A 27703-nucleotide genomic window follows, 5' to 3' on the forward strand; every position below is an offset into this window, starting at 1 on the left:
AAAGATAAGTGTGTTTCATGACCTGTTCGCCTAGTTCAAGATTGGTCATTTCAATTCATCTGAATTCTGAAACATTTATGAGTTATCACTTAAATTATTATTTTAGTCCATCTTTTATTGTTCTTGGTTGTACTTTCTCTACTCTAAATCAGTTCATACACATTTTCCCACATTTCTCTTAATTCCTATCAATAGGCATCCAATTTGTTTCAAGCTTTTTGATTCAGTAGAGTGCTGCTGTGAATATTTTGTGCTATATGGGCTCTTGCTTTTTGTCACTGACCTCCTGGGTCCCAACTTGGTAACCTTTCTTGCATGATTACAGTCTCCCAGAACAGTGGGACCTAACTCAGTCACTTCTCCAGTACTGACTGCTTTTCGTCTTTTCCAGTTTTCTGGACATGAAGTGAAGTATCAAAGCTGTTTTAATTTGCATTTAATCTTTTTGAAAACTGTTCACATCCTTTGACCACTTAGCATATGGAATAACTTTTAGTCATAAATCTGTCAATTCCTGATATGCTTTAGATGTCAGATTTTTATTAAGAGATATTTGAAAAAAACATTTTTTTCCCAATGTTTCTCTTTTCTAGTTTCATTGGTTCTGCTCCTGGAAAAACTTTTTAAATTTTATAAAGTCAAAATTGTTTTGTCTTTTGTGATGTCTTCTGTCCCTTGTTTGTTTATGAATTTTCCCCCAGCCATAGATGCTGAAAGGTGCCTGCCTCCCTTTCTTTTTTTCTCATTTATTTATAGTGTGTCCTTTTCTGCAAAGGCCATTTATTTATTGTGATATTATTATGGTATCTCAAGCTCTTCTTGATAGACTTAGTGGAAGGATGTGTCTAAATAATGGTAATGGTGTTTTCAGAACTGGTTGAATGACTAAACATATTGATGAGTTATTAGCAATTCAGTGTAATCTTAAAAGAAAGGTCTTTAGGTGGAGTACCTTTGTACATGACCCTAGGCTGTTTACTATTCCAGTCAGTAACTTGGAAAAAGAATGTATGGTGGGCACTGCATCAGATTTGCAGGTGACATAAAGCCAGGAGAGTCTGTGCAGTTCTTTGTCCAACAGTAGGGATCCAAGTAGATCTGGACAGGCCAAAACTTTCTTCTAAATTGAAAAAGATGAAATTTAGTAGGGATCAATATAAATCATACCCTTGGGCTCAACAAAGTTAGTTTCACAAGGAACTTCACAAAGGATTTTCACAATGAGAAGAGACAGAACCAAAAAAAGAACCCAAAACATTGGGAAGATGTAGTCATCATTTCCTCTGATGAAGATCTGGGTCGGGCTGAGTGGGTTGATAGGGTGAAAGACTTGTAAGCTGAATAGATATCAGCCACATAAGAAGGGGGGGAAATATTTGTGTCAAATACAGGTCTGATAGCCAAATTTTGTAGACGGCTAATAGCCAAATAGAAGACAAAGGGCCATGTCACTTAGTGATCCCATCATCTCCCATAGGTTTAATTACCATCTTGTATGCTGGTGATTCTCCAGTCTGCTTATCCAGCCCTATCCTCTCTCCTTACCTCCTTAATCTCCAGCTGCCTATTGGACATCTCAGATTTGATGTCTCATCAACATCTTAAACTCAGCATATACCAAACTGACCTCAATTACTCTCACCCCAAAGCTTTCTCTTCCTAACTTCCCTGTTACTGTTGAAGGTACCACTATCCTCTCAGCCATCCAAACTCAAAACTGAGGTACCCTCCTGAGCTGAGGAGAGCCAACTCCTCATTCTCTCGTGTTTCCCATAGCCAGTCTTGTTTCCAAGGATTACTGATTTTATCTTTGCAGCATCTCTCAGAGTATGGCCCCTTCTCTCTTCTGACACTGCCGCCACCCTGATGCAGCCTCTTGTCACCTTCAGCCTGCTAGTGGGTCTGCCTGCCTCAAGCTTCTTTCCACTCCAGTCTCTCCTTCACTCATTTCTTAAAATGTTCTTCTTAAAGCTCAGGTCTGGCCATATTGCTCATTGGACCCATGTTCAGTGCTACCTTATCACCTCTAGAATCTGATATAAAATCATTGTTTTGGCATTCAGACTCTTCCTGACCTGTCTGTGCCCCCCCACACACACACATGCACCCCCCTTTTTAGACTTCTTCTGTCTGACCCCTACCCCCATGCAAGTTTATTCTATGATACAGTTACACTGGTCTTCTTTCTGTTCCTCAAGCAAGCTGCTTCATCTTCTGACTCTGGGCATTTTTCTGCCCGTCCCCCATGTCTGGAATGCTCTCCTTCATCTTCATTTTCTGACTCCTCTGGCTTCCTTCAAGTCCCAGCTAAAATCCCACCTTCTACACAAAACCTTTCCCCATCCCCCTAATGCCTTCCCTCTGTTGATTATTTCCAATTTATCCTGTCTCTATCTTATTTGTATGTAGTTGTTTGTATGTTGTCACTAAGCTTCCCCTACCCATCAAATGGGGTATGGTTAAATAAATTATGGTACAATTTATTGTTATTATTGAGTATAACAGAATTATTACTATGCTGTAAAACAGACAGTAACAGTGATGGATTCAGAGAAGCATGGAAAGATTTCTGTGAACTGATGCAAAGAGAAGTAAATAGAACAGTAAAACAATATACATAATGACTACAACATTGTAAGTGGACAGAACAAAACTAAATGCTGCGAAAGTATGATGACCAAGCATGGCCCCAAAGTAATAATAGTAATAATATCAACTAGCACTAATACATAGAGCTCATTGGATTCTCACGACAACCGTGTGAAGTCAGTGCTATTATTATCCTCATTTTGCAGATGGAGAAAATGAGGCAGAATTAAGTAACTTGCTTGGGGTTACACAGCTAGTGTCTGAGACGGGAGTTGAACTCAGGTCTTCCTGACTTCCGGGCCTTGAGCTCTATCCACTGTGCCACCTAGCTGCCAAGAAGGCTTCTTTGCAGAGGTGGAGGATCATGGGTTGAAAACAGCTTGTTATGTCAGGCTTTTTGATACATGGGTCAATTCCACAGAACCTCTCCTTTTAAAAAAAATATTATTATGAGGGGTAGCTCTCTGGGAGGGGGGAAGGTAAGAGATATAGTGAGATATAAAAACAGAAGCTAGCAATAAAATTTTATTTTAAAAGATATATTATGTTGTGATGAGGCAGCCAAAAAAAAACCCCCAAAGATCATCTTAGGCTGAATTAAGAGGGCCCCAGTGTACAAAGCTAGGGCAGTGGTAATTCTGCTGAACTGAGCTGGGTCAGGTCTGGAATATCGTATTCATTTATAGTAGCTGTAGTTTAAGAAATCCATTGACAAGCTGTCTGGGAGAGGACACCTAGGATGGTGAAGAAAAAACCCAAGATTATAGGAAGTAGGAGTTCTTGAAGGAGCAGGAGATGGTTTTAGCCTAGACAAGAGAAGACTTGTTGAGTCAAGTTATCTGCTTTCTAGCACTTACTGGAGGGATTAGTTTTCCTGAGGAATTAGATCCATTTTGTTTGGTCCCAAGGGAAATGGGGAGATGAGGCAGACAGGATGTAAGCACAGAATTCCTAACAGTTGCCCCAGAGGGATGCAGGCTGCCTAGAGATCTCTGGGCAGAAACTGGATAATCATGCTCGTCCACTTTTTTTTAGAAGGGATTCTTGTTCAGGTTTGTGCTGGTTTGGCTGCCTCTGAGGTTCCTTCTGGCTCTCAGATTTTGTGATCCTGGGACCTGGATTTGAATCTTAACTTCTGCTACCTTTAAACCTTTAGTAAAACTAAAGATTATTGCCTTTCTGACCTTCCTACCCTTAGATCTTTGGTTTCTTTATCTGGAAAATAAAGAGTTTATACTAGGTGATCTCTAAGGATCCTTCCTGCCTAAATCCTGTGGGAAGATGTCTTTCTCCTTAAGGGGAGGCCTGGGAGCTGGTAAAGAGGCAGGCCCCAAGAGGATGTGCCTCTCCTGTTTCCTAATGCTGCCTCCCTTTCCCCTTCCTTTGTCTCCTTCCCCAGAACACCCATTATTATGACAAGCGCTGGTCCTGTGAGCTCTTCCTGCTGGTGTCTATCAGCACCTCTGTAATCCTCACCCAGCACCTCCTGCCTGCGCACTACTGTGACCTGCTTCACAAAGCTGCTGCCCACTTGGGCTGCTGGCAGAAGGTGGACCCTGCCCTTTGCTCCAATGTGCTTCAGCATCAGTAAGTAGGTGTGGGAGTGGGCATGGGAAGGGGCACGGCTCTCACATCACAGCTGCAGGGAGCTCAGCCCCTCCAGCAGGCTGTGAAGGGGGCAAGGGGCTCAAGGAGGGCTTGTGCCTGTGATCTCTAGAGCTATAACAGGAGGCAGGACCAAAAAAGCACCCCCTCTGCCAGGCTGAGGCTTCTGCCAGAACCCCCTGATAACTCCCATTTCACCTGACTAGATTCTCACGAGGCAGCTTGGCAGAAAGGTCACTAGATTTCCAGGCTGAGGGTCTGGATTTTAAACTAGTTCTGCTGGTGTATGACCACCTTTGTAACCCTGGGCATGTCACTCTGGGCCTCAGTTTCTCCCTCTGTAAAATGCAGGGGTTCAATTGATTACATGAGCCCTAAGGTCCTTTCTAGCTCTGTAGTAATAATAACTTACATTGCCTGTTAGGTGCTGGACACTGTGCTGAGCACTTTAAGATTTTTATCTCATTTGATCCTCCCAGCAACCTAAGGAGGAAGGTGCTATTATGATCCCCATTTTATAGATGATGAAACTGAGTCACACAGCTAGTAAGTATCTGAGGCCCAACTCTAGCCACTGTGCCACCTAGCCTTCTATAATCTATGGAAATAGGAGTAGACTTTCTCTGCTAGGAGTCATGATTAAGCTCTGGCCTTGGAGTCACAAATGTCTGGGTTCAGATCCTTTTCTGGCCTTACACTAGCTGTGTGTAGCTGGACAAGTCACTTAACTGCCCTGTGCTTCAGTTTCTACATAGGTAAAAATGAGAGGGTTAGACTTGGCGGCTTTTAAGGTCACTTCTAGATCTAAGTCTGTGATGCCAAGAAGTTGTTAAAGCAGATTAATGGGAAGTTTTGTAGGCCTTTCCAAAAGTAAACCAGATGCCCCAGGAGGGATGGCATTCCAGGTGTTCAGTAAAGGCTCCTGCCAGCAATGACATGAAGGAGATTCCTGCTCAGAAACAGCTGGACACCATGCCCTCTGAGAGGCTGTGATTCTGCAGTGTGGTAATGTGCCTGTTTTACAAATGGAGAAGCATCATCATTATTTCCCCTTCTCTAGCTCTTTAAGGTCTGAAAACCTTTTCTCTCACAGCAGTCCCCTGGAAGGCAGCCCAGATAATTTTCATGAGCCTCCTTTTACCAGTGAGGAAGAGGGCACTGAGGGTTAAGTGATTTATCCATATCCATGCATCAAGTATGGGTCTGAGGCAGGGTTTCATTCCAGGTCTTGTGACTTCCAGTTCAGATTCTCAGCCAGTATGTCATGCTTTCTTTAAAGAGGTTCCCTTCCGGATCTCATTCACTGTCACGTAAATGCCGCCATAATTTTGTACATTTCTTGTTAAACAAAACAAAGCCATGTTGGGCCAACTGACTTGTGTGTATAGTCAGACTGAAGCTTTTCTGGTTCAGTTAAGGATATAAACAATTTCTTCTTAACCTTAGTATTTCTGGATTCCAGACACAAACATATTTTAGAAGAAAAAGTTTAATCCAGGTCTCCAATTCTCAAAGGGAAAAATGATTTAAAGTCTCCTTCTGAAGGCAATGCCGCCCCAGAGTTTCCCGATAAAGTAAGTCGCCCCAGGCTTCCCGATATAAATCTGATGCCCCTTTTAGCACCTCTAGTCATGGAAGGGAGCCTTCCTCCACCATCATTAATTAAGCACCTTCTGGGTGCCAGGGGGACAGAGCACAAAGCCACCTCTGATCATTAGGGGCTCCCATTCTACCAGAGCAGAGGACAAGTACGTGTGGAAATCTCTATGCAGTCAAAGTTAAGGAATAAATATCGAGTAAAAGACAAGGTTTTCAAGAAGACAGGACTGATAGCTGAGGAGCAGGAAGGAGCTTCATCTAGGCAGAGGATTGTTCTGGAAAGCAGAGGTGAGGAGCTAGCATGCTCCAGGCATGTGGAGTGGCCATTTTCAGAGGTGTGGACATAGAGAAAGGAATGTTGCATGGGAAGAGCCTAGAGAAGACCAGTTTGATTGGATGTGGACAGTAATGACCAGAAATGTAAGTTGGGACCCGTATGTGAAGGTTTTAAAAACAAAACAGAGATTATATTTGATCCTAAAGGTAATAGGGAACCATTGGAACTTATTGAGTAGAGGAGTAACATGGTCAGATCTGCATCTAAGGAAAATCACTTTGGCAGCATTAGGGAAAATGTACTGGAGTGGGGGGAGGCTTGAGGCAGGAGACCAGTTAGGAGACTATGGGAATAATCCAGGCAAGAGGCTCTGAAGGCCTGAATGTTTCTACGTAAAGAGGAAGGGTAAGAGATGGTGTGGAAATAGAAACAGCAAAATTTGGCAACTGATTGTGTGTGGAATGAGAGAGTGAAAAGCAGTGAGAATGCCAGTGTTGCCAGCCTGGGAGATTAGAAGGATGGTAGCACCTTTAATAGAATTATATTTGGAGGGGCGGAGCCAAGATGGCAGAGTAGAAGTACAAACTTGGCATGAGCTCCTGCTCCAGTCACTTCCAATACATGTAAAAAAATGACTCTAAACAAACTTTAGAACTACAGAACCCACAAAGAGACAGAGAGAAACAAACCCCCTGCAGAATGCAGCCTGGCAGGCCAACAGGAAAGTTCTATCGTGCTGAGCTGGAAGCCGAGCGTAGTCATCTGGCCCCCCCCAGCCACGGTTCCAGCCCCAGGGTGTCCCGATCAGCACCCAGACTGGTTAGAGCAGACTTCAGGAGAGTGAGTTAGTAGCAGCTGTGGCAGTCTCCAGACTTCTCAACCCATAAACGCCAAAGATAAAGTAAAAGGTCAGTGTGGATATCTGTTGGTACCAGGGGGTGGGAGGGGGGTGGGGGGGATGGGACCAAAGAGCATGGTCTGGCCCCCGCTCCCCTCGGTGAGAAGCAGCCAGAGGTGCGAGCGGCTGCACCACGTGGCCGTCTCAGGACCTCCTGGCCTGCAAATGTAGGGGGAACAAGCTTGACCATTCAGAGAGTAATTGCTCTTGCTTTGACCTGCTTGGATCTGGATCACAGTCTTGGGTGGTGGTTCTGGGGTGTGTGACCAGTGAGCCAGAGCTTGTGGGAGCTGTAGAGAGGGTACCCTCCAAATAGCTCTAACAGCTGTGAAAACCCCAGTAGTTGGGGGAAAAAGCTTTCTCCATTCTGGAAGCAGAGTTCTACTGTGGCAAAGAGCTCAAAATCAAGCAATTGGCTGGCAATATGAGCAAGCTAAGGAAGCACAAACAGACAACAAAATCCTTTTTTGGGGACAAAAAGGATCAAGGCATGGAGCGGGAGGAACACAGCAAAATCAGAACTCCTGCATCAAAAGCCTCCAAGAAAAATATGAATTGGTTACAGGCTATGGAGGAGCTCAAGAAGGATTTTGAAAATCAAGTAAGAGAAGTGGAGGAAAAATTAGGAAGAGAAATGAGAATGATGCAAGAAAATCAGGAAAATCTAGTCAACGGCCTGCTAAAGGAGACCCAAAAATACCCTGAAGAAAATCACACCTTAAAAAATAGACTAACTCAAATGGCAAAAGAGGCCCAAAAAGCCAATGAGGAGAAGAATGCCTTAAGAAGCCAAATTTGCCAGATGGAAAAGGAATTTCAAAAACTCACTGAAGAGAATAACTCCTTCAAAATTAGATTGGAGCAATTGGAAGCTAACGACTTTATGAGAAATTGAGATACTATAAAACAGATCCAAACGAATGAAAAAATAGAAGGCAATGTGAAATATCTCATTGGAAAAACCACTGACCTGGAAAATAGATCCAGGAGAGATAATTTAAAAATTATTGGACTACCTGAAAGCCATGATCAAAAAAAGAGCCTAGACACCATCTTTCAAGAAATCATCGAGCAAAATTGCCCTGATATTCTAGAATAGAATAGGACAAAATAGAAATTGAAAGAATTCACTGATCTCCTCTTTAAAAAGATCCCCAAAAGAAAACTCCCAGGAATATTATAGCCAGGTTCCAAAATTCCTGGGTCAAGGAGAAAATACTGCAAGCAGTCAGGAAGAAACAATTTGAGTATTGTGGAAACACAATCAAGATAACACAAGACCTAGTAGCTTCTACATTAAGGGATTGAAGGGCTTGGAATATGATATTCTGGAGGTTAAAGGAGCTAGTATTAAAACCAAGAATCACCTACCCTGCAAAACTAAGTATAATATGATCATTCAGTGAAATAGAGGATTTTCAAGCATTCTTGAGGAAAAAAGCAGAGCTGAGCAGAAAATTTGACTTTCAAATACAAGAAGCAAGAGAAACATGAGAAGGTAAACAGGAAAAAGAAATCATAAGGCACTTATTAAAGTTGAACTTTTTATATTCCTACATGGAAAAACAATAATTGTGACTCATGAGACTTTTCTCAGTATGAGGATAGTTGAAGGGAATATATATGTGTGTGTGTGTGTGTGTGTATGTATATGCACATATGTGTATACATACATATATGTGTGTAGGGGGTTGTATGTGTGTATAAGTACATATGTGAGTGTTTGTATATGTGTGTACATGTATACATAGACCAAGGGCACAGGGTGAGTTGAATATGAAGGGATGATATCTAAAAAATAAATTAAGAGGTGAGAGAGGAATTTACTGGGAGGAGAAAGGGAGAGATTGATTAGGGTAAATTATCTCATATAAAAGAGGCAAGAGAAAATTGTTACAATGGAAGGGAAGAGCAGGAAGGTGAAAGGGAATGGGACAACCTTATTCTTATTGAGTTTGGCGTAAGGAGGGAATAACATACACGCTCAATTGGGTATCTTACCCTACAGGAAAATAGGGGGGTTAGGGGATAAGAGGGGGGATGACAGAAGGGAGGGCAGTTTGGGGGAGAGGGTAGTTAGAAGCAAATAGTTTTGAAAAGGATAGGGTCAAAGGAGAAAATAGAATAAGTGGGGGGCAGAATAGGATGGAGGAATATATAATTAGTCTTTCACAATATAACTTCTATGAAAATGATTTGGGTAACTACAGATGTACAACCTATATTGAATTGTTTATCTTCCCAGTGGGGGAGGGTGAGGAGGGAAGAAAGGAAAAAAATCTGGAACTCAAAAGTTTCAAAAACAAATGTTTAAAAAAAATTTTGTTTTTTTACATGCAACTGGGAAATAAGATATACAGGCACTGGGGTATAGAAATCCATCTTGCCCTACTAGAAAGTTAGGAGGGTGATGGGGGAGGATATAAGAGAGAACAGATTGGGAGAAGGGGTATTCAGTAGGCTTTCTATTTGGTGGGGGGGTTAGGGAAAAGACAGGGAGAAAAAATTGTAAATCAAAATCATGTGGAAATGAATGTTGAAGACTAAAAATAAATAAGTAAATGTTTTAAAAATAGAATTATATTTGGAGGGGAGGGCAGATTTTGAAGGAAAGATAATGCTGTTTCTGGGATGGCCAGTTTGAAATGTCAATAAGCGATTGGTGACCAGGGACCTCAGTCTCTGGAAGACCAGTGAGCCATTGGCATAACGTGGATCATTAAAATACTGGGAGCAGATGGGGTTACCAAGAGAGCTTGTGTAGAGAGGGGTGTTGGCCAGAGTCTTGGGGAGCACCCACAGTTAAAGATATGATATGGATAAGGAGCCAGCCAAGGAGACTTAAGAGGGGAACCAGGAAAGAGAATTGTCATAAAACCCCAGAGAGGAGGGTAGACAGCTGTATCACATGCCGTAGGTAGAACCAAAAGGATGAGGACCCAAAAGAGACCAGTGCCCATTGGTAACTTTTGAAAGAACTGTTTTCAGATGAGGTCAGAAGCCAGATTGCAGAGTGTTGAGGGGAGAGAGGAGGAAGTTGAAGCAGCAAATACTGGCAGCTTTTTCTGGGAATTTGCCAAAGAGAGGAGAGCTCTAAGATGTGATGATAGTAGGGTCTAGGGAAGGCTTTTTAAGGATGGGGGGATTGGGGCACTTTTAAAGGTAGTAGTTAGGAAGGAACCAGCACATAGAGGGGGCTCCTGAAGATTCAAGGGGTTAGGGAGTGATTGAAGTGGCAGTCTGCTGGAGAAGACCGGAAAGACCAAGACAGGGTCAAGGGAGTACAGAAAGATTGACCTTGGTGATGAAAAGGGCCACCTCATTATCAGAGCCTGGGGAAAGAAAGTGAGAATAGGGAGTTACCTCAAGTAGTAGGTTTGAGCTAGAAGGGCAGAGGGACACAGTGTGAATTCGTTCTTCTAAGGACCTCTTTGCCCAGCCAGTCAGTGTCCTCTCGACTAGCTGTGTTGTTTGAAGTGGATGACTGATACTGGGCCTATGGAAGGAAGTCTTGGGTTTGCCTGAGCCCAGGAGAAGGGGCAGGGGTGGTAGTGCCTGAGTTGAAGGAGGACTAAGCCAGGAGGAGAAGGGGGAGAAGAGTCTGTCTTAGCATTTTGCTCAGAGGGACAGGGGTGAAAGAGAAGGAACTTAGGTGAGGTTTTCCTGAGACACAAGTTTTGAGTCAGGTCTGCTGCCTCAGCCTTTAGTCAGCAAGCACATATTAAAGGCCTGCTATCTGCCAGGCACTGTGCTAAGCAGTAGGGAGACACAGACAGACACAAAACAATCCTTCTCTTGAGGACCTCACGGTCAAGTAGGTTCTCAAGCTTCCAGCCAGTCCACTAAATAGCCTGTCCTCCCATTATAGGCCCATTTCCCTCTCCTTGGAGACAAACCAATGTGGCCTTGGCTAGCCAGGAAAGCCTAGGCTCAGGACCCCCCACAGCTCTCAAGAAGGCAGATGAGAAGGAGATGGCACTCCATTGACAGAAGAAGGTTCCCTGAAATCACCAGTCTGGAGTTTTTAGAAGAGGGTAGGACAGGATCTCAGAACTGGGAGGACCTTCAAAGGATATTTAGGCCAACTCATTATATAGTGCTCTTCTCTTGACAGCCCTCTACAAGGCCAACATATCACTCCCATTCCATAAGTAGTTATTAAGTGCCTACTGTGTGCAAAGAATTGTGTTAGGGGTCAGGCAAGATACAGAGCTAGGGAAGGTAGGGTAAGCCCCTGTGCTCCTGGGATGCTCAGTCCACCATGACCAATGATAGAATGGTATGAGGGCACCATGGGAATAGATGACTGCCAACTGAGGGGATCAGGGAAGACTACCTGGAAAACAGGATGGGTAGAAAGATGGGGAAGGAGCAGTCAAGAAAGCAGTAAGGATGTACAAGAGAGCCGGTTTTCCATTAGTGTAGAGAATATGGAATTGTATTAAAAAAGATGAAAAGTTAAGGAGAGTCCAGATTATAAAAGGCTTTGAATGCCAGGCAAAGGACTTTGAATTTTGGTCTGTAGTCACTAGGGAGCCATTGAAAGGTTTTTGAGCCAAGGATTAACATAACCAGGTTTCTACATAAAGAAGGTTGTTCCAGCTGCAGCTGCATGTGAAGGGTAAATTAACATGTATAGATTGGATTTTGTAGTGGTAACCCCTATTGGGTGCAAATGAGGACATATACTAAGGTCCAAGTGCTGGTCAGTGTAGATGTAGAGGCAGCTATTGTTCATTCTGGCCTCTTTTGCTTGCCATATGACACTGCCGTTTTGTAGTTGACAGAGACCTCAGACAGCATTTAGTCCAACCACTATGCCATGCAGGTGAGGAAGAAGGGACGTGACTTGACTAAGGTCAGACATCAATTCATTGGCAGAGGTGGTGCCATAAGCCAGGCCTCAGTGCTCCTTCAGCTCTCATCCCAAGCCACTGGACAGAGGCCGGGGCCTGGAGTGACAGGACATTGCTGGGCTCTCCCCCCAGGTGGACAGAGGAGTGCATGTGGCCACAGGGTGTACTGGTGAAACACAGCAAAAATGTCTACAAAGCCATTGGCCATTACAACGTGGCGGTGCCTTCAGATGTTTCCCACTTCCGCTTCCATGTGAGTGTCTTCTCTACCAGAAAATGGGGCACGAGGGGTGAGATGGGGTGTGGGTGGGGCAGATCCTGCTGCCTGGGAGAGGGAGCCACCTGAGGATTCAGATTACTCACTTACAGCATTGGCCAACGTTCAGTTCAGTCAATACAGTGTTATGTGTGCTCCAGTGCTAAGTACCTAAGTCTTTGGGATACAAAACCAGATCAGTCCTTTTGATAATCTATTCTAGTAGATGAGAATGCACCTGCATAAATAAATATAATGCAAATGAATATATTGTGAGTGCGTAGAAGAGATATGAACAGGATACTGTGTGGAGAGTGCAGAGGGAAAGGTCATCACTGGGGCACCCCAGGAGGTCTTCCTGGAGGAGGAAGCATCCTAGCTGGTTCTCTGTCCAAAGAAAACCCTTGTGGAACATTAACCCCACCCCTCTGCTAGTTTTTTTTTAGCAAACCACTGAGGATCCTCAATATCCTTCTTCTGCTCGAGGGAGCTGTCATCTTCTACCAGCTATATTCACTGGTCTCCTCAGAGAAATGGCACCAGACCATTTCTCTGGCACTCATCCTTTTCAGCAACTACTATGCCTTCTTCAAGCTGCTGCGGGACCGGCTGGTGCTGGGCAAGGCGTACTCCTATTCAGCTAGCCATCGCCAGCCCGAGCACAAGTTCAGCTGAATTGAGGCTGGCTGGGCCACTTCAGGAGGATGGGGTGAGACTGGGGGGGTGGGGGGAAAAGAGAAGAAAAAAAACAACCAAAAAAAACAAAAAAAAATCAGAGCTCTGTATTTTTGTTACGACTGCTTCTTTCTTTGATAACTGATGTAATTAAAAGGAGAAAAGAAATGACATATTTTTGTACTCCCAATGACCTGTGTCTTGTGGTTATTATAGGATAGAGTCAGGAGAGGGACTTCTTAGTCTCTGGGTTGGGAAGGAAGATATCTGGGTCCCAGGGCTCCCTAATTTCTGACTTCGTGTGCTTCCTTCGAGGGTGGTTCTGTTTCAGACATTCATGTGGTTCAGTTAGGAAATTAGACAAGAATTCAAAATACTTGGATTAGAATGATCCGATTTGGTAGGTAATGAGTTCCATATCACCAGAGGTCCCCAAGCAGAAACTGGATGGCCATGTGTGGGGTGGGAAATTATAAAGGAGAGTTCCTATTTAGGTACCAATAGCTTGGACTAGATAATAGCTAATATGCCTTCTAACTCTGGAGATTCTGATTGTAATCAGCTGTCATTGATTCCCTATGTCATCTTTGATCCCTGTGTCATCTTTGATGTCACTTTCCCTCTCTGGGGCTCAGTTTTCTCATCTGTAGAAAGAAGAGATTGGGCTAGATGATCTCTAAGGGTGTATGTATAAACAGGCATACACATATTTTTACATATATACACACATACATACATATACACACATTTTTGTATTTAAAAATGTTATTCAGAGAAGGGGTCCGTAGGTTTCATCACATTGCCAGAGGGGCAAAAAAGAATTAAGTACACCTGAGATAGAATTTTCCTTCAAATTCTAAATCCTATGCTGAATGAAAAAATATTTATTATGCACCTACTGAGTGTATTAAGTACTAATGATTAAAAAGAGGTGACAATCTCTGTCTTCAAGGACTTTATGTTCCAAGGGGGGAAGATAAGTAGAATGGAGTGGTAGCCAAGGAAGGCTAGTTTGGTTTGAAAAATTAAATGGATGGTGAGTGGAGTCATAGGGCAGTGATTAGAATATCCTGCAGTAGCAATGTGGTTATTACATGGCACTAGCAATTTTCATGGTTTGTTTTTTTTTTCTTGTGACAGCAATAGTTATTTGAGTGTAGGACATTAGGCTGAACTGGAATCTGATCTTGGCCCGAAGGAAACTGGATCCAGCTGATTTCCTCCACCTTTACTTAGCTCTCTGTCAATTGAGTTCTGAGTTCTGTGCCATACATGTTTCATTTGTTTCACATTCTGTTTTTTTTAAATGATTATCACTCCAAGGAAATGTGCAAAGGTCTCAAAGAGCACACGTCAGAGACTGTTAGCAATATCCCAGCAGTTGTTGGTGTTATTCAAGGATCACTCAAATGGCACAAGGAAATGCAGGATCAATTACACCAAAGCACAGAACAAAGTGCTGCTGGGGGGAAAAATCACCAAGAAGTGACAAATTATTGCTGCAAAATTGTCTAATTAATATTGAGAAAGCTGGCAAAAACCTTCAAAATGCTGAGAAGACCCATTTTTTAGAAGGGGCTCACTGTTGCTATGAAGGGGGGAAATGGTATAAAAAGTACTACAAAGATTGGAGTATTCGATATTGAAAGAAGATAATTTTTGTTGATGGAGCAAACTTTTTCCTTCAGGACTAAAAACCATTGTCAGAAGTCCAGAATTGCCTGTTAGACCTGGGTATTTTTATCAGAAGTCTTAAATATTCTTTTGAAAAATGGGGGATTTTTTTTTTTTACTTCCAATAGCACTTGAAAAGCTTGTCCTGATTCAGGAAATCATGAACTCTAATATATTGACATAACAAAAAGCAGGATTATTCTGGAAGTGCAGAAATTTCAAAATGGAGAGAAAATGCTACAACACAACTGTACACAATATCACACATTATGAAAATTTAAGAAATCGATCCAAGAGGTGAGAATAAACCTACTTCAATGACCTGGGAACTCACCTGCCTTATACCTAATTAGAAAGGAATGGGCTATAATCAAGGGCAGACTTGGAAAAATGAACTATTTGCCAAAGGTATGGTTCCTATCTAATTGAATAAAAGTTTGGTTTCATAATGTGTTGAAATCTTGTGAGCTCACTGCTAAATCATGTAAAACAAGGAATTGCAGTAAAAAGGGGACATAATGCAAATTAAAACTTAAAGTGTAAAAAATCATAATACATTGTGTTCATGCACCGTCCCCCCATTAACTTCCACAGAACTCTCTGTGTGACCTGGAACCTCCCTTCCATTCTCTGGCCATCTCTAATGGCCTAATGATCTCTAATGTCCCTTCCAAGTCCAAAGTCCTAGGATTTACTCTTTTCTGCATATTAAACCATGTTTCTTCCATTCGTTTTACTTTTGAATTAGGGGAATTTTGGGGGTGGGGGCAATGGGGAGACTAATTAGCATTCTCAAGAAATAAAATTAATTTTCTATAAAAATTAGGAAATATTTTTCAGCACCATATTTGAAAGAAAAATTATGATCTGAAAGAAAATAATCTGTATAAGCTGGAAAAAGAAAAAAAGGACTGGACTTAAACACCCTTTTTTAATTTGAGTCAACATTTGTTATTTATTAATCTCTGCAGTTCAAACTGATACTTCTCAGTCACACTCCTGTTCATCTCAACTTGCAGGCAACTTTTGAGGCCCAAGCAAGAAAAGCAAAGTGCCAAAGTTAGTGTTACAAATTGTCTCCTTTAGGCCACTGGGAAGGAGGTTTCAAAGAGACTTTTCAATTCCTGTGTCCTGGAGAGTTAAGTTATTTTTCTCAACTTTGTTCAAGATGTAATAACCTGACCATTTTGCGTTGCTTGGGAAAAGGGAAGGAAAAGACCCTTTCCCATATTACCCTTCCCCTTCTCAAACCATCCCCCACCAGAAACTGGGAGTGTCTGAGGCCGAGTTACAGGGTTCATTAATCAGTAAATTTTTTTGACCGGAGAAAGGAGGTTGGGACAAGAGGAAAGAGGGGTGAGATCAGGAGTTGGGGAAGTGGGAGGGGGAAAATGAGAGTGCAAGACAGGAGCGTGGAAGCAATCATCAATAAATGTTTGGGTTTTTTTTTAAAGCACGAACAGTGCCTGGCACTATGCTAAGAGCTGGAGATTGCTGTTTGTCCTTCGTTCTTGAAGAGGACCAGGACATCAGGAAGATGATGCCATGACTTGTAAGTGAATTGGATTTAAGTGAAGGAGGGCTGTACAAGGTCACTAGCTTCACATTCTCTTCTGGGACCGAGTCCAGTGCTGAGACATAGATCAGAACAACTGGAGATGGTCCTTAAAGAGCTAGGGATACAAAGAGGCAAAAGACAGCCCCTGCCCTCAGGAAGCTTACAATCTAATGGAGGAAACAGCATAAAAACAAAGCAAGATATATACATGACCCTGTGGACAAACTGCCCATAGGGTTTTCTTAGCAAAGATACTGGAGTGGTTTGCCATTTCCTTGTCCAGTGGATCCTTTTTGTCAGGCTATCAGAGGTTAAGTGACTTGCCCAGAGTCACACAGCTAGGAAATGTCTGAGGCTGAATTTGAACTTGGGTCTTCCTGACTCTGGGTTCAGTCCTCTATCCACTAAGCCACCTGCCCACTCCCATAGAAGAGAAAAAAGGAAATAACAGAGGGAAAGCACTGAAATTAAGAGAGGTTGGGGAAGGCTTCTTGTAGAACAAGAATAGGGTGGGAGAAATACAGGCTAGTGTAATAATGTTAGGGACTCCCAGCAATTGATCAAATGACTAACTTTTTTTTTTTTTGAGGGGGAAAGGCAATATAATTGGGGTTAAGTTACTTGGCCAATGTCATACATCTATTAAATGTGTCAGCTGTCTGAGGTCAGATTTGAACTCAGGTCCTCCTGGCTTCATGGCCAGTTCTCTATTCATTTTAACACCTAGCTGCCCCAACAATTAGCATTTATTAATCGCCTAATATAGGCCAGTGCTAAGTGCTGGCACACAGTAAACAATAAATACTTGTAGACTGATTGGTTGGATCAGGAATTCGAATCCTCACCATGCTTTTGGACCTTGGGCAAAGAGCTTGTTCCTTTTGCTCATCTTTCGGTTGTGTCTGACTCTTCCTGATCCCATTTGGGGTTTTCTGAGCAAAGATAACTGCAGTGGTTTGCCTTTTCCTTCTCCAGCTCATTGTACAGATGAGGAAACTGAGGCAAACAGAGTGAAATGACTCGACCAGAGTCACAAAGCTAGTAAGTAGCTTAATAAATGATCCCTAAGGATCTGGAGTAAGAGGAAGTATTTCAAATCCCAGCTTTGGTAAAGTATGATTTGGGGGGGCCCTCTTATTCTCAGGGGGATGGACTTCGAGCTCTAAGCACTATCGTCCTAAGAAGTAATTCTTTGCGGTGGATCAGAACGGTGAGAATAAAACCATCCTTGGAGTTTTTTTTTTTTCCGTTCAATCCTGTTCTGTTCCCTCTTCCTCCCTGCAGAACGCGGCCCCTTTAAGCACGCCCTTGATAACGTAACAAGTCGCTGAGTTCGGAGCGCGTTCCAGCGCCCGACCGAGGCTGAGGAAGTTTGTCCATTTGGGGCCGCCGTCGCGCCGCGCCGCCATATTGTCCGCTGGAGCCGCCGCCAGAGCCGCCGAGGTGTCCTGAGGGAGCAGAGCTGCGCCGGGATGGGTGAGTGCGTGCGGGGGCCGAGGAGGTCGGGGCAGCCGAGAAGCCTCTCCCCCCACGGACTGGAGGCGCGACTCCGGCGGCCCGGGCCAGACGCCGCGTGAGGAGAAACCGGGCCTCAGGCCGCGCCACGGGCTCTGGAGCGGAGCCTGGGCTGAGCTGGGGCCGGAGCGGACGCCCCTTCCTTCCCTGCCCCGTCTCTCTGCTTCCCCTGAGGGGGCCGGGGACGCCTCCCTGGGCGCTGACAGAGGGGGCTCGCAGCCGCCGGGACCTGCCTCGGTCGTCCCGGCTTGAGGGAGTGGGTGCTGTTCCCCCTTCAGCCTCCCCGCCCCTCGCTGCCCGGGACCCTCCCCTGGGGCAGCGCCGGTGCTCGGCCCGGACCCTGCTGGCCCCCATTAGTGCACTAGGGTCATCTGAGAGGAGACCGGTCCGGCGCCTAGCCCCGTGCCTGGCACATGGTCGGCGCTTAATAAATGCGCCTTCCTCTAGCATCCCCGTCCTGTGGGAGACCTGTGGCTCTCCCCTCCCCCACCCGCCCCGCTTACACTGCTGCTACTGCCACTACTACTACTACCGCCAGTACTACTAAGCCTTTGTAGAGCGCTTTAAGGCTGCCAAGCACATTGGTGTAGGTTAACTCATTTGAACATCCCCCTGCCCACAAAAACAGCCCTGTAGGGTGGTGCTGTCAGTAGGTGGCCGTAGTGGATTGAGCTCCCGCCCTGGAGTCAGGAAGACCCGAGTTCAAATCCAGCCTCAGACACTTTGCTCTAGCTGCCTCATCTGTAAAATGGAGACAGTACTAGCACGCACCCCCGGGAGTTGTTGTGAGGATAAAAGGAGAGAATATGTATACATGAAGTATAAACATGTGATGTACATATGTGCACGTGTGTGTGTGTGTGCTGTCTGGGTTTTTTTAATCCACACTTTATAGATAAGGAAACTGAGGCACAGAGAGGCTGAAGGCTTGCCTGTGGTCACCTCCTGCCTTAGACCCGTCTTCCCAGGACCCCTAGCCATTAGATGTGTTCAGGCGCACAAGCTGAAGCGTGATGCTTTTGTTGGGCTAGTGGTAGCTGGGGGTTCCTGAGTAATTTAACTGAGAGATTGCTCCCTGCTCTGATACTCCCAGTATCACTGAGGTGAACTCATCTTCTGGGGTCAAGCCACAGTGCCTTGTACATAGCAGGACTTTTAAGTGCTTATTTGAGTTTGAAACTTACAGGTAAGGAGCAGTGAGTTAGGTGAAGAAACTAGCTCAGGGTCACACCGAATTAGTGACAGCTGGGCCTTTAAAGCAGGCCTGTTGACTCACACTTTATGTTTCAGAACCTGAGGAAGAGACTGGTTAGTGTTCTTAGACCTAATGTAAGGTGGGGAGGCATGGGTAGACCAATATAAGTCATTCTGAAAAGGATCCAGGGGTTTCAGTGGCCTGCAATTACAATACAAGTTAGCAATGTCATTTGTCAGCCAAAAAAGTTAATCCCTTCCCCTGATTTTATTAAGAGAGGAATAGCCTTTGAGAATAGGGAAACAATAAATATACTGCACTCTGCCTTCATCAGACCTTATGTGTGCAATACTGTATTTAGTTTTTTTAAGAAGGATATTGATAAATTGAAAAATGTCCAGAAGAAGACAAGTCAGTTAAGGAAATAAAAAGAAATACATTTATCACAACACTGTAGGTAGATGATACTATTCGCACACATTTTATAGTTGAGAAAACTGGGGCAAAGTTAAGTGACTTGCCCAGGGTCACACAGCTAGTAAATGTCTGAGGCTGGATTTGACTTCAGGTCTTCCTGACTCCAGGGTCAGTATTCAACACACCAGCTGCCTCATTGCCTATGAAGAAAGGTTAAGAAATAAGGCATGTTTAGGAAAGGCTGAGAAATAGGGAGGTAAGTTTTAGAGGACATGGTATCTCTTTTCAGGCATGTGGGGGACAGATTAAAATTTGCTGTTTGACTTCTCAGAGGGCAGAACCAGGAGAAATGGCTGAAAGGCATGGCGGGCTCCTCCTCCTTGGAGACTTTCACACATCAGCTGTTTGGGGAAAGTACCCTTACTTTTGTGAATTGGCCCAGGTAGATGACTGATTCTGTGATTCCACTTTTTATCTGTCCTCTTGTGCTGGTACTCTGAATAAGCAATAGAGCATTTGGAAATATTCTTTGGAAGAACTAATCCAATGCAGGCACAACAGGTTGTAAAGATGCTTCACTAGTAGGGGAAATTGAAATGTTCTACCCCGATTCTTTATTGGTACAATCATTTTGGATTAAAATCTTAGAAATTTAAGCAGACATTAAATTGGATCAGAAAGTATTTACTTTTCTTTGAGAGTGGAAGGGATATCTTGGTTCTCTTATGGGCTCCTCTTGCCCATCTACTCAGTCACCAAGCATTTGTTAGGCACTTACTATGTGAGAGGCCCTGCACTAAGCCCCAAGTGCAGAGAAAAGCAAAAACACATTCAGCAAGTAGGCCATGATAGTTGGAACAAAGCATTGGTGGAGTTGGGGTGAATCAAAGCATCAGAAGACAGAAAAAGTAGACAGAGACCTGGTTGTGAAGGGCTGCCAAGACAGGAAAGCTGGCTTCCCGGCCATCTGCAGGACAAGGATGTTACCACCCAAGAGGCAGTTTTAAGGCTGGTAGCATAGTGCCATGTGTGTACAGGTATATTGATTAAGTGGTTACATTTCAGTCAGTAAAATCAGCCACCATTTAATTATGCTGTTAGTGTGTGCCAGTAATTGCTAAGTGCTAGGGATACAAAGGAAGGGAAAAGACAGTTACCTACCCAAAAGGAGCTCACTCTGTGAGGGAGATAACATGCAGACAACAATATACAGTTAAATATAGACGGGATAAATTGAGAGTAATCCTAGAAGAGAGGCATGAAGATTTAGGAGGACTAGACAAGGCCTCTTGCAGAAGGTAGGACTTTAGCGAAGAATTGAAGGAAGCCAGGAGCATACAAAACATGGGGGGCAGCCAATGATGAAAACACTTTGACGCTCAGAGTAGGGAAATAGAGGGCTCTTAGTGTTCCAGGAACAGCAAGGAAGCCAGTGTCTGTGTATTGTAGAGTACATGAAAGAAGTCATAAGGTGTAAGAAGACTAGAAAGGCCAGTTTATGAAGGGTTTTTAAAGCTAAACAGAAGATTTCATATTTGATACTAGAGGCAATATGGAGTCATTAGAATTGCTTGCATGGGGGGTGTAATATGCTTAGGAAGACTCATCTACCAAAGTTCTAGTCCAGCCTCAGACATTTAACTAGCTGTGTGACCCTGGGCAAGTCACTTAATCCTGTTTGTCTCAGTTTCCTCAACTGTAAAATGACCTGGAAAAGGAAATAAACCATTCCAGTATCTTTGCCAAGAAAACCTCAGATAGGGTCGTGAAGAGTTGGTTGGACTAAAGAACAACAAAAATGGTCATACTTGATCTTTAGAAATATCACTCTGATAGCTGAGTGGATGGGCTGGAGGGGGAGAATCTTTAGACTCTCAGGGAGACCACCTAGCAGGCTTTTATAATAGTCCATTTGAGAGGAGATGAGGGCTTTCACCAGGGTGGGGGCAGTGTCAGAGGGAAAGAAAGAAGTATGAGAGATGTTTTTAAGAAGGTGGAATAGACAGACTTGACAACTGATTGTATATCAATCAGTCAGTTAATCAGTAAGCATTAAGCACCTGCTTATGTGGTAGGCACTATGCTAAGGGCTAGGGATACAAAAAAAAGTTAAAAGACATGCAGACAACTATGTACAAACAAGCTGTAGACAGGATAAATAGGAAATAATCAACAGAGAAGGCACTAGAAGTAAGACAGGAAAAAGGTTTCCTGTAGAAAGTGGACTTTAACCTGGGACTTGAAGAAAGCCAGGGCATCCAGGAGGTAGAGATGAGGGGGGAGACCATGCCAAGCACCTGCAACAGAAAAAAATTCGTGGAGCTAAGAGATGGATTGTCTTATTTGAGGAGCCACAAGAAAGCCAGTCCTTGGATCAAAGAGTATGTAGAGGCATGTAAGATGTAAGAACACTGGAAAGGTCAGGGCTGGGGAACTAGGTTATGAAAGGCTTTGAATAGAAAACAGAATTTTGGAGATGTTAGGAAGCCACTGGACTTTACTGGATTGGAGAGTGATATGGTTGGGCTTGCACTTTAGGAAAAATACTTTGAAAACTGCCTAGAGAATGGTCTGGAGTGGTGTAGAGACTTGAGGCAGTCTGACCAGCCAGCAGCATATCACAGTAGTGCAGGCATGAGGTGGTGAGGACCTGCACTGGGGTGGTGGCAGTATCACAGAGATGGGGGCACATAACAGGAACAAAGGTGAAATGTACAGGCCTTTGCAGCAAATTGGGTATAAGGGGTGAGAAATAGTGAGGAGCCAAGGATGACACCTAGGTTTTGAGCCTGGGGGACTGAGAAGATTCGCCTTAGCAGTAACTGAGAAGTTTGGGAGGAAAGTTAAATGAGTTCAGTTTTGAACCTATTAGTTTAAGCTGCCTTTTGGATATGTTGGGTTTACATTTAGGGGGAAAATACTCACAAAAAGGAGCTGAAAAGAAAGGAGGGATGTGGCAATGAGTCCACAAAGTCAGAAGCAGAGAGAGCCCAGAGGACAATAAAGGTTGGTCAGCCTGGGCCTCTTCTCAATCAGAATAGGAGGACTACATGGCTGGAAGATGCTCTTCAACAAGTAGACCCCACACCCTAAAAGAGGGTCTAGGGGGAGACAACAGCTGTGTATTTTCAGAAAAAATTGCAGCTATGTGTATTTTCAGTTAAATACATAGAAAAGGGTGTGTTATGCAGACTTCTTGAAGTTACGTTGTCATCCTTCTGACAGCTCAGAAGGAAATATTATTGAATCACAGACTCGAACTTGGAAGGTGTAGCAGCAAGCACCCCAAGCGTCCTCAGGGGACCCATACAGGTTCTTGGATCTGCTTTGATAAAGGAAAGCAACTCAAAATGGGTTAACAAGCTTACTTTAATCAGTCAGACATATATCGTTTACCTTGTTCAGGGGAAAAAGGTCAGCACCCCGAACTTCAAAGTGTACAGGCAGAATTATCAAGACAGAAACAGATCAAGTAGACAGCTTTCCAAACTGTCCAACCATTACATCCATACCAAATCAACATCTGGGTCCAGAGTTTCATCTGATCAAATCACAGAACACTTCTCAAAGTGAGCCCCCAAAACAAAGCTACACATCAGGGCTTATATAGCCTTCTCCTGGCTCAGAGAATGTAACAACCTTATTGACTCACTGGCCAATCAAGAAGTATCTACTGAAAAACAATGCTCCCACCCCAGGCTTCTGGTGCACTTTAGCCTAGGGGCAGGGAAGATCTTCCAAATTTGCATTCCCGTTACAGAAGGGACCTTAGAGTCTATTTCGTCCAACCCCTATCTGAATATGAATTCCTTCTACAACACTCCAATAAGTAGACAACTATCCTTTCCTTGAATACTTTACTGCCTTCCTGAGCAGGCTGTTCCACTTTGAGTACTTCTAATTGTTAGGAAAATTTTATTTTTGTTGTTCTGAAATTACCTTTCTGTATTTCCACGGATTAGTCCTACTTCTTTCCTCCTGGGACCAAAAAGAGGACAAATATAATCCTCCCACATTTGCAAATAGCTATCATCCTTCCCTGCCCCTTACCCCCTCCCCAATTTTTCATCTGCAGGCTAAACATTTTTAGTTACTTAAACCAGTCTTTGTATGGCCCCTAACTGTCTCAGGCTCCTCCTCTGGACTTGTTGATGTCCTCTAGCTTAACAATGTCCTTCTTAAAATGTGCCCCCAAAATGGAATATAGTACTCCAGGTCTTGTCTTTCTGTACTAGCAGAAGACAGTGGAACTCTTTTAAGGACACTTTGCATCCCTTAATGTAGCATATGAGTAAATTCACTTTTTGGTTGCTATGTCATGTTGTTTTTTGAGGTTTCAGCCGCTAAGACACCACTCCCTGTGTTTTCATGTCAACCACTTAGGTACCTCTCCCCTATCTGTACTTGTGCAGCTGTTATTTTTTATCCTAAGTAAAGTACATTAAATTATCCGTCAAATTTCATTATGGTATATATTTGGCATGTTTTTCCAACTTGTCCAGATCTCTGTCTCAGCATTTGTGGACACACTTGTTGAGAATTTACTTTATGGAGCAACAGATTGATACCAGTGCCCTAAAGGCAGATTCTAGTTTAGTGGGGCAGGCTGAATCAAATTGTAAGCCATCCTCCTTCCTTCCTTTTTTCAACAATTTTTCCTTTAGAGGCAAGAGAGCATCACTAATTAGGAATGAATAGTGTCCACCTTTATGTTCTCTTTAGGTAACTTCATTTAAAGATACCATTTTCTGTTAGGCTCAAAACTCAGACCTTCACACTGTTGATTTTCTGTGGTGTATTCTCTGCTTTGATTGTATTGAGCACCAGGTTCTTAGGAAAGAGGAAATTTTTCTTCTCTTTGTCAGCTGTAATTTTTTTTTTTTACTTAGGCCTTGTCTTCAATCCAAACTCAGTACTATCTTCTAATGTGAAGCTTTACCAGATTTGGCTGTCATTTATGCAGTGATCCCATTGCCCTCATCAGCTCTAGCACCTGAGCTCTGTTTTTGTTGACTATCATGGGCAGAACTGTGTGGGGCTGTTGAACCAAAGATCTATGATTCTGGGATTGTTGAAGGCCATTTAGGCCATACCTCTGGTCACAGCTCCTTTCTAAGCCCACATAGTGTCTATGGAGAATAATAGCTGACAGATCTCTAGCTGCTAACAAGTTAGCTGGGTCACCTAACTTAGATGCTCTGCTGGCATTTCAAACTCAGTGTCCAGAACCAAATGCATCATTAGGAATTTGTGTGGTTCTAATCCTTAGTTCTGCTGCTGACTAGCTGTGTGACTTTAGAAAAGTCATTTAATGTCTTTAGGCCATAGGTTCCTCGTTTAAAGCAAGGTGGTTGGATTAGATGATTTCTATAAATGCTCCAAGTTTTAAATTCTGTGATCCTGTTAATTTGCTTTATTTGGATCATGTTTTTGTGGATTTGAAATTAGAGCTACCAGATTAAATACCGAAAATAGTGAAAATGCTGTTTTCATTTATTTGTGTGTATGTGCACCCACAGACTTTAGCACCATATCATTGGTATAGATACTTTGTAAACCCCCTCCCACCACCACCATCACCTATGTCTCAGGAACTTATAAAGAATGTGTATTACCACAGGAAAAAGATCACCTGAGAGTGAGCCTCAGGTGACAAGACAGTATACTTCAGTTGAGTGGCCTTCATAGAGTCACCTCCACATTGTAGCAAGGTATCAGAAGCCTTGATGTTTATTTGATGTTAAGTTTAGGTGGGAATTAGTGTTAGCTTTGGTAGCATTAGAGTCACCTCCACATTGTAGCAAGGTATCAGAAGCCTTGATGTTTATTTGATGTTAAGTTTAGGTGGGAATTAGTGTTAGCTTTGGTAGCATCTAAGAAAAGGATCCTAGGTTGGTGTTTCTCTGGTTCTGTGAATTCAATAAGGGCTTATTGAACAGCTAGAGTTACAGGTTAGCTTCTTAAAGGACTTTTGGGGCCTGTGGTAATCTTTGCTAAGGCAGGCTTCAGGACTGATTCCATAGGGCTCCCTGTAGCCGTGTAATCAGAATTTAGAGCTAGAAGAGACCTCAGAGATGACTAGTATAGCTGCTTAGGCAGCTAGATTCTCCATGGATAGAGCACTGGACCTGGAGTCAGGAGTATGAACCTGAGTTCAGATTTGGCCTCCACTGCATAGTAGCTGTTTGATCCTGGGCAAGATACTTAACTCCTTGCCTTAATCCAGTGAAGAAGGAAATGACAAACCACTCCAGTATCTTTGCCGAGAAAACTCTTTGGACAACATGTCCATGGGGTTACAAAGAGTCAGACACAACTGAGCAAGTATAGTAGTTTTCAAACCTTTTGGTTGAGGATCTCCCAAAGAACTTTTGTTTATGTTGCTTATATCTATCTGTTCTTGCCATATTAGAAATAAAAATGTCTTAGTATTATTATAAAAATAGTTTTGACCTCTTAAACCCCCTGAAAGAGTCTTAGGGACCCCTAGGAATCCCTAGACCATACTTTAACAGTCACTATCTCATATATCTACTAATATTACTTTTGAGGTCCCTGAGGCCCACGTAGACATTTAGTGACTTGCCTCAGGTCACACAGAGCTGCAATTCCAGGTCCCCAAGTCCAAATCCAGTAGTGCTCCTTGCTGCTATACCATGTTGCCTTCTGTAAGAAGCCTTTCCTGCTCTCCCTAAGTGCCAGTGCCTTCCCTCCAAGATTGTCTCCAATGTATCCTGTCAGGATCTTGTTTGTGCATCATTGTTTGTATGTTGTCTTCCCAGAGAGCAGAAACTGTTTTGTTTGCCTTTCTTTATAGCTCTGCTACTTACCATGGTGCCAAATACATAATAGGCGCTCAGTAAATGCTTGTTGACTTGACCTTTGTAGGATACCAACCAATATGACTAGGAAGCTAAAATGTCTTCTACTAATTCAACAAGAGATAAAATTAGGGGAAGTAATTATCTGTTTCTATCTATAATTCTCACATCAGATGAACAAGGGAAAAGTTATTTATAAATATTGTTCCCAAGTAAACTCTTAATTTTAAACAGTTGTCTATCAAATCATCATTTCCTAATCATTGCAGTAAGCCCTGTGATGACAAAGCCAGAATGTGTAGTATCCTCTATTGTGGACTGACCCAGTTATCTGGGCAGAGTAGTGACTCCCATTGTCTTTAGGGATTGGCAGTGTTGACTAGTTCACAGATAACATTCTGGGTGCTTCATGCTGTCAGACCTGTTTCTCACTGCTTTCTCCTTTATAATAGCTCTAGACAGACTGGATCAGGATTCTAGAAGCTAAAAAAGACATTTTCAGAAGACTATAGGAGCAAATATTCTGACATGGTTTAGATCGCTTTAAATTAATCACCTTGTTTTTTTCCTCCCTTCCCCTCCCAAAAGCAGATTTTGTTTAACTCATCCACCTCTCCCTCATTTCATAAATGAGGAAATTAAGACCTAGAGAGGGAAGTCACTTGTTCAAGATCAATGTATTCTCTCAAAATTCCTTAGGGAAAGTCTTTCCCTGAACTATATTAATATGGCCTGCTCTCCTCCACTAGCCTGATTTATCTCATCTTTTCTCTCTTTCATTTTGAATTGACAAATACCTTTTAGCATCTGTTCCTTCAGTCATCTTACTGACCCTGCTTTTCACAAATAGTATTGCCTCTGTTGGAGAGAGCATCAGTCAACTCATTGAACCATCTTACTTGTAGTCATAGAATCCTGAATTTAGGAGTAGAAAGGGATTCACAGGATGAGGAACCTCACCCCTAAAGCAGCCTTTTTCACTTTTGAACAATTCTAGCTCTTGGGAAATTTTTCATTTTGAATTAATATCTGCCTCCCTATGGCTTTCACTCCTTGGTTCTAGTTACCATCTCTGGTACAAGAGCAAGTCAAATCCTTCTCCTATATGACTGCCCCTCGGTTATTTAACATAGCATTCACATCCCTACCATGTCTTATCTTCTTTGGACTAAACATATTAATGAATCTTAAGAAATTTGATGATCCAACCTCCTCATTTTATAAATGAGGAAACTGAGGCAAAGAAGTAAAGTCACTTTCCTGAGGTCACACAGATAATGTCAGTCAGGTTTTGAACCCAGGGTCTCTGATTCTGATTTGGTATTCCTACATGTAATTTCTTCAGAGTTTCCTCTTTGACCATAGTTCCTCTTGGTCCTGTCAATATAATGCTTTCCATCTATTGGACATGTGCCAGCTTGTCAGTCTCTTTTTTAAAACATAGTGCTCAGAGCTGGATACAATTCAGGGTTATAGTGGGCCTTTGAACTTTGAGAAATTTTAGTGGGCACTAAGGGGAACATGAAATGACACTACCCATATGCATTATGCTTGGCACAAGTTGTTAGTAGCTAAATTCGTGGAGAAGAGAATAACTTGGGGACTGTTGTAGGTAGTCAAGACCCTTGATATATCATTTCCTCCCTGCCTCTCCTGAAGTAACCAGGATTGGGGTATAGTGAAAATATATGTAAAGGCTCTGCTCAGAAGTGGAATACTCTGAATGTGGGAGACAAGGATAGGCAGCTTGGAAAAGAAAAGAGTTAGG

At 43.1% G+C, this 27703-nt stretch overlaps 2 protein-coding genes across 6 annotated transcripts in view; both read left to right on the forward strand.

The window, feature by feature from the left end:
- TMEM39B (transmembrane protein 39B) overlaps positions 1–12945 on the forward strand; it is a 319933-nt gene extending 306988 nt beyond the window's left edge. For 3 of the 4 annotated variants that reach the window (XM_069068060.1, XM_069068059.1, XM_069068057.1), the window contains 3 exons: positions 3989–4176; positions 11957–12077; positions 12516–12945. In XM_069068060.1, coding sequence (XP_068924161.1) covers positions 3989–4176; positions 11957–12077; positions 12516–12755 — 549 coding nt within the window. In that variant the 3' untranslated portion in view covers positions 12756–12945. The remainder of the gene's footprint in view (positions 1–3988; positions 4177–11956; positions 12078–12515) is intronic. The other variant, XM_069068058.1, reaches the window with a different exon arrangement.
- KPNA6 (karyopherin subunit alpha 6) overlaps positions 1–27703 on the forward strand; it is a 387231-nt gene that overhangs the window by 306988 nt on the left and 52540 nt on the right. Inside the window, exon 2 of one of the 2 annotated variants that reach the window (XM_069068056.1) lies at positions 17421–17463. In XM_069068056.1, the coding sequence (XP_068924157.1) occupies positions 17460–17463 (4 nt within the window). In that variant the 5' untranslated portion in view covers positions 17421–17459. Of the gene's footprint in view, positions 1–17323; positions 17464–27703 lie in introns of those variants that run through there. The other variant, XM_069068055.1, reaches the window with a different exon arrangement.

Source organism: Petaurus breviceps, unplaced genomic scaffold, assembly GCF_028583685.1.
Source record: "Petaurus breviceps papuanus isolate PSGF00001 unplaced genomic scaffold, PetGlider_PUasm1.0 90760, whole genome shotgun sequence".
NCBI classification, from domain to species: Eukaryota; Metazoa; Chordata; class Mammalia; order Diprotodontia; family Petauridae; genus Petaurus; species Petaurus breviceps.